Raw genomic sequence first — 5,313 nt, forward strand, 5'->3', positions numbered from 1 at the left:
AAAAAAAAAAAAAAAAGGAGTGTTGTTAAGTATGCCCAAGGCCCTTGGTTCAATCCTCAACCCTGAATAAGCTGAGCATGGTGACATGCCTGTAATCTTAACTCTCCAGTGGAGGAGGCAGGAGAATGACTTTAAGGTCATCAAATGGCCTCTTGGTCAAGTGAGTGGTTTGTGTCTCCACTGGGGCTGAGTTCTCTTAGAGGGAAATGATTTTAAGTAATAAACCTATTAAGAGTATAAGAAATTCACTATTTTACTAGAAACAGCAGTTGGTACCCTGCCTAAGTTTGTTTTCACTGAGACCCTTCCCTGTTGTGGGGCTAAACAGCATGTGTCCCACCTGTACAAACTCTGCATCAGCAAGTATAAACACCTCTGAGAATTAGCATCACTGTATTCCTGTCTGTCTCTGTGGCTGATGGTTTGGTCTGGGCAAGAGGTTCATTACCCGAGGGTTGTGAGGAAGATAGCAGCGTAGGATGAGGGGGCCTCATCCACCGAATTGCTCTTCTGAAGGCTCTTCCCACCCACTATTGTCACTTGCTCATAGCAGCTGTTTGTCAGTACTGGCTGTGGTGGGTTTGGTTGCCATGGTAACAGTCGGACAGGCTTGAATGGATTCAGGACAAAGGTTGAAGACACAGGGCTCAGGTCCCGGATGTCCTTTTTCATTACAAGGCCTTTTTAGTTAGTTAGATGGGCATTCCTGACAGCCCTCACTACTGTCCTTACTGTTGAAGGGTAGGGAAGTGATAGACCACGCCCTCTGGGGGCAGAGTGGGGAGGGAGGTAGTCAGGTGGGGCTCAAGCTGTCGAATTTCACTGTGAGTTTGATATACAGAGACAGATGAGGAGTAGCTGTAGGTTTCTAACTTGGTTTTTTTTTCAAGACAGGGTTTCTCTGTAGCTTTGGAGCTTGTCCTGGAACTTGCTCTGTCGATCAGACTGGCCTCAAACCTGCCTGTGCCTCCCGAGTGCTGGGACTAAAGGTGTGCGCCACCACTGTCCAGTTAGGTTTCTAACTTCTGTTCACTTCAGCCCTTTGGGTTTCACTGGGCTCTGGGTATTGAACGCAGACCTGGTAGGAAGTACAACCTCTCACTGATATGCATCCTACCCCTTTAAGACAGACAACTGTTTTCAGATTCATGTGTATGAGTGTTTTGCCTCCATGCATTGTGTGCACCATGTGTGTTTGCAGAGCTCCTGGATCTCCTTGAACTAGAGTTATAAATAGTTGTGAGCCACTGTGTTAGAACTGGGAACCCGACCCACAAGAGCAACAAGGGGTTTTAACCATTGAGCCATCTCTCCGGTCCCAGTCTGTGTCCTTTGTCTTTGTTTCTAAGATAAAGATCCCTCTGTGTTGCCCAGGCTGTCCTCAGACTCTGTGCACAAAAGTGATTTTCCTGAGTAGTGGGGACTGCAGGTTATGTTCACTACACCAGGTTAGGGTGTCCTATGAATGCTGTTTGCTGGACGGATGGATGGTTGAGCAGTGCTGCATCTGTGACCAAGTCAGGAAGGCCAGAGGCCAGGAGGGTTTCAGTGCACCAGGAGACCCTGTCCACACCCAGCTCTGTCAACAGCTTTCTGGTTTGTAATTGGGGTCAGAGTCCGAACTCCTCACCTGCCTGTGCCCCATTTAAAATACGTAAGACTTGATCCTGTGAGAAAACTAGGACTTGGACTTGTGAATTTACCTTTCCCAAAGGTTGGCTGTCAGGTTGCTTGGAGACAATTCTCTAGGTATTATGGCGCAATGGGAGGCACACCCGTGGTTTCTGGTATTAATGGCAAGGTCGGAATCTTGGAAAACTTGTTAGAGTCAGTCTGTCCAAGAGCAGAAAAGACCTATCTCCACTGCTTGTCATTTTGCTTGTTTAGTTTGTTTCCTTTTTCTTTTTTGTTTTTTGAGATGGTCTCATGTAATCCAGCCTAGCTTGAACTCACCATGTAACAGAGGTTGACGCCGATCTCTGATCCTGCTACCTCCATCTCCCAAGTACTCCCATGCTCGACTCCAGGCTGCCTGTCTTTAATGGGGCCTTCGTGCTCTGCGGTTAGAAGCATGGCTTTGAAGGAAAGGATACCTGTTATGAGACTGTGAATTCAGGAGAGCAGTTTCTGCTTCTGTTGTTGCTGAAATTTAAACTTATCATTCATTCATTCATTCTTCACAAGTATTCAATAAGCACCCAGGCAACACACTGGACGCTACTTCCCTGCCATTTAACATCAAAGACTTCTCTGCTGGGTTAGGGGCCGTATTCAGGGATGCACAGATGTTTGTAATCACAGGTTCTCTAGCCAAGGGCTGGACTGGCCTCTCCACTGTGTACTTCAGTGAAGTAGACAGCTCAGTTCACAGCAGCACTGAAGTCTTGGGTTTGTGCCAAGTCTGGATGGGCGGTGCTAGAGAAGATCTTAATTAATACTGGGTAATTACCAGGTGGAGCTTAACCATCTCAAATGCCCATCAGGTTCCCACATCGACAGCTATTCAGTTGTCGGCTGGTTCTGGCAGGGAGGAGGAGGGCTTTATGCTCACTGGGTCTTTGGCCAGCACCAAATTTGTGGCCAGATTACCCAGGAAGGATATCTTTTTTTTGTTCAAGTTTGGTGACAGGAGGAAGCAAGTTGGGTAATAGCCTGGTCTCTCCAATTGACCTCTGCCCTCTACCCAGAGGCAAAAGGTAACAGTGCCTTTATCTGCTCAGTTTCATCAAATACTGTGGCCCAGGGCCCTGTCTTGAGAGCGAGGAGGAAAGAGGTGAAGTCTAGAATGAAGAATGGGGTGGAAATGTCCAGGAAGAGTAACAAGGCCGAAGGTCTGTCCTGCCTGCAGGCCTCTTCTCGCTCTCAGCGAGCCCTTCAGGGTTATTTCTCTGCCCGAGGCTACCAAATGACTATCTCCGAAACTTTCACTTCCCACAAAACCTTCCCCTTTTGACAGCTCAGGACCTTACACTAGACTCCTCAGGGCCTTGTAGTCGGTTGTGCTGTTCCACCTGTCAGTCAAGGTGGTCCTGACTTGCCCAGGTCTTTGTTCTTGCTGTACTGTGTTATTAGACGACTCTCCTCTGGGCGAATCCCTGTTTTGGGGGTTAGCATTAATGTCATAATGTCCTTAGTAGAGTGAACCCTCTCGTCCTCCACTAGAGCAGGAATCAAGGTGAGGGGTCCTGTGTCACATCAGTGTCCCTGGCCCTCGGTTAAGAAGCTCTCAGCCTGTTCTGAAAGCATAAATGAAAGGTCTTTGTGACCAGGCGAGACGCACCAACCCGCCTGCCTCGCGGCTGGGTCACTCTTTCCTCCTCTCCGGGGCCTCCCACACCTTGACCATGGACTGCTCCAAGAGCGGGCGGCCAAGCGGCGCACGCGCACTGTGTGCCAGCTCTCGGCGAGGACGCGCACGCCCGCGGCCGCGTGCGTCACAACCTGGGCGCCTGCCGCGCCCGTCCAGCTCGCCAGCCCGTCGGTCCCCGCGGCGGCGGCGGCGGCGGCGGCGGCGGCTGCGGCCGGGTGACAGCACCAGCGGCGCCAGGCTGGCTTGGTAGCAGAAGGGTCGCGCGGCCCGCACAACAAACGCAGACCCGGCCGAAACAAGGCGCGGCGCGAGGAAGGCCGAGGCGGGCCGCGCGGGAGACCGCGGGCGCCGAGTGACAGGCCGGCGTGAGGGAGTGCGCAGGTTGCGGCCGCCGGCGGCCCCGACCCGCCGGTCCCCTCGGACGTCGCCGGCATGAGCCACATCCAGATCCCGCCGGGGCTCACGGAGCTGCTGCAGGGCTACACCGTGGAGGTGCTGCGGCAGCAGCCGCCCGACCTCGTCGACTTCGCGGTGGAGTACTTCACACGCCTGCGCGAGGCCCGCGCCCAGGATTCAGACACGCTCATCGCCACCCCGACGACCTTTCACGCGCACGAGTCCAGCGCTGTCGCCTTCGTCGATGAGGACGGGGAGAGTGACACCGACTCGGACGATCTGAACCTGGAAGGTAGGCGGGCGGGGCACGGCCGAGGTGAGAGGTGGGCACCGAGCGAAGGGTCTAGGGAGGGTCCCGCGGGCCGACCAGCGGGGCTGAGGGCCCGACGCCCGGCCTTGTCATGGGCCGAGACCCGAGAGCTCTCCAGCCGAGCTGCTTGGGTTTCCCCGCGTGTGCCGATTCCAAATTGAGCTCCGCGGTTCTCCGAGCCGGAGCGTTCACAGAGAGTGATTTGTCAGATTCAGCCTTGAATGAAGCGTGCGCGTTCTTTGGTCCGCGTGGTGGCGCGGAGCTTAAGTCGGTCCCGCCAGAAGCTGCTTTGCCTTTGCTTTAGATCCCATAGCCTGCTTCCTATCCGAAGGCTACCGCATCCGCACTCGGCAGCTCGTCCTGAATAAGAGGATAGTAACTTGATTTGCAAATTTCGGTCCTGGAAGAGTTACGGCTGAAAACTATTTTTTTTGAGACTAGGTCATTAGCCTGGATTAAACAAGAACTCATTAGGTAGCTCAAGCTGCCCTTGAACTTGTAAAGAACTTCCTGCCTTTGCCTCAATGAAAACCTTTCAAGTAAAAAAGAAAGATGAACTGAACCACCCCTTGAATGCTGTCACTCACATTCAACAGTTGAACCTCCTCCCCCAATGCTGATACAATTCAACAGTTATCAATGTTTTTCCCCTTTTCCTCTTTCCCTTTGCTTAAGTTGTTAAAGGAAATTTCAGTTAGGTCATTCCATCCCTCATCGGTTCGTTATGTATTTATTTTTCTTAAAATATAATCGCTTAAAAATGTAGAAATTTAGATTTTAAAATTTCACTATGGGTTAAAACAATTTAATTAAATGCGTGAACATAATCAATACTTTATGTTGGCTGCAGGAAACTACAAGTAGCATTCTGTTCATTTAGTTTAAGTAAGGATGTCAAGGGCAATTTCATTTTTTTGGTTGCTTCCACTAACGCTTTATTAACTTAATAGAGTTAGCTTGCTTTTTAATTTTTTTATTTTAATTACTCCTTTTTTTATATACAAGGGCTCACTATGTAGCCTTGGATGACTGCAACTAATTATGTATACCAAGTTGGCCTTTACCTCATGAAATCTGCCTGCCTGTGCCTCCTGAGTAGTGCTGGGATTAAAAATGTGCATCTCAGCCAGGCGGTGGTGGCGCACGCCTTTACTGTCAGCACTTGGGAGACAGAGGCAGGTGATCTCTGTGAGTTTGAGGCCAGCCTGGTCTACAAGAGCTAGTTCTAGGACAGGGTCCAAAGCTACAGAGAAAACCTGTCACTAAAACAAAACAAAAAAACCCAAAAAGAAAAAAA

The 5,313-nt window shown here is 50.7% G+C and overlaps 1 protein-coding gene across 1 annotated transcript in view; it reads left to right on the forward strand.

Annotated features, from left to right (window-relative positions):
- Positions 1–3,450: 3,450 nt before the first annotated feature.
- Prkar2a (protein kinase cAMP-dependent type II regulatory subunit alpha) overlaps positions 3,451–5,313 on the forward strand; it is a 66,921-nt gene continuing 65,058 nt past the window's right edge. Inside the window, exon 1 of the mRNA XM_005347936.2 lies at positions 3,451–3,998. Coding sequence (XP_005347993.1) covers positions 3,743–3,998 — 256 coding nt within the window. The 5' untranslated portion in view covers positions 3,451–3,742. The remainder of the gene's footprint in view (positions 3,999–5,313) is intronic.

Source organism: Microtus ochrogaster, chromosome 5 (genome assembly GCF_000317375.1).
Source record: "Microtus ochrogaster isolate Prairie Vole_2 chromosome 5, MicOch1.0, whole genome shotgun sequence".
NCBI lineage: Eukaryota > Metazoa > Chordata > Mammalia > Rodentia > Cricetidae > Microtus > Microtus ochrogaster.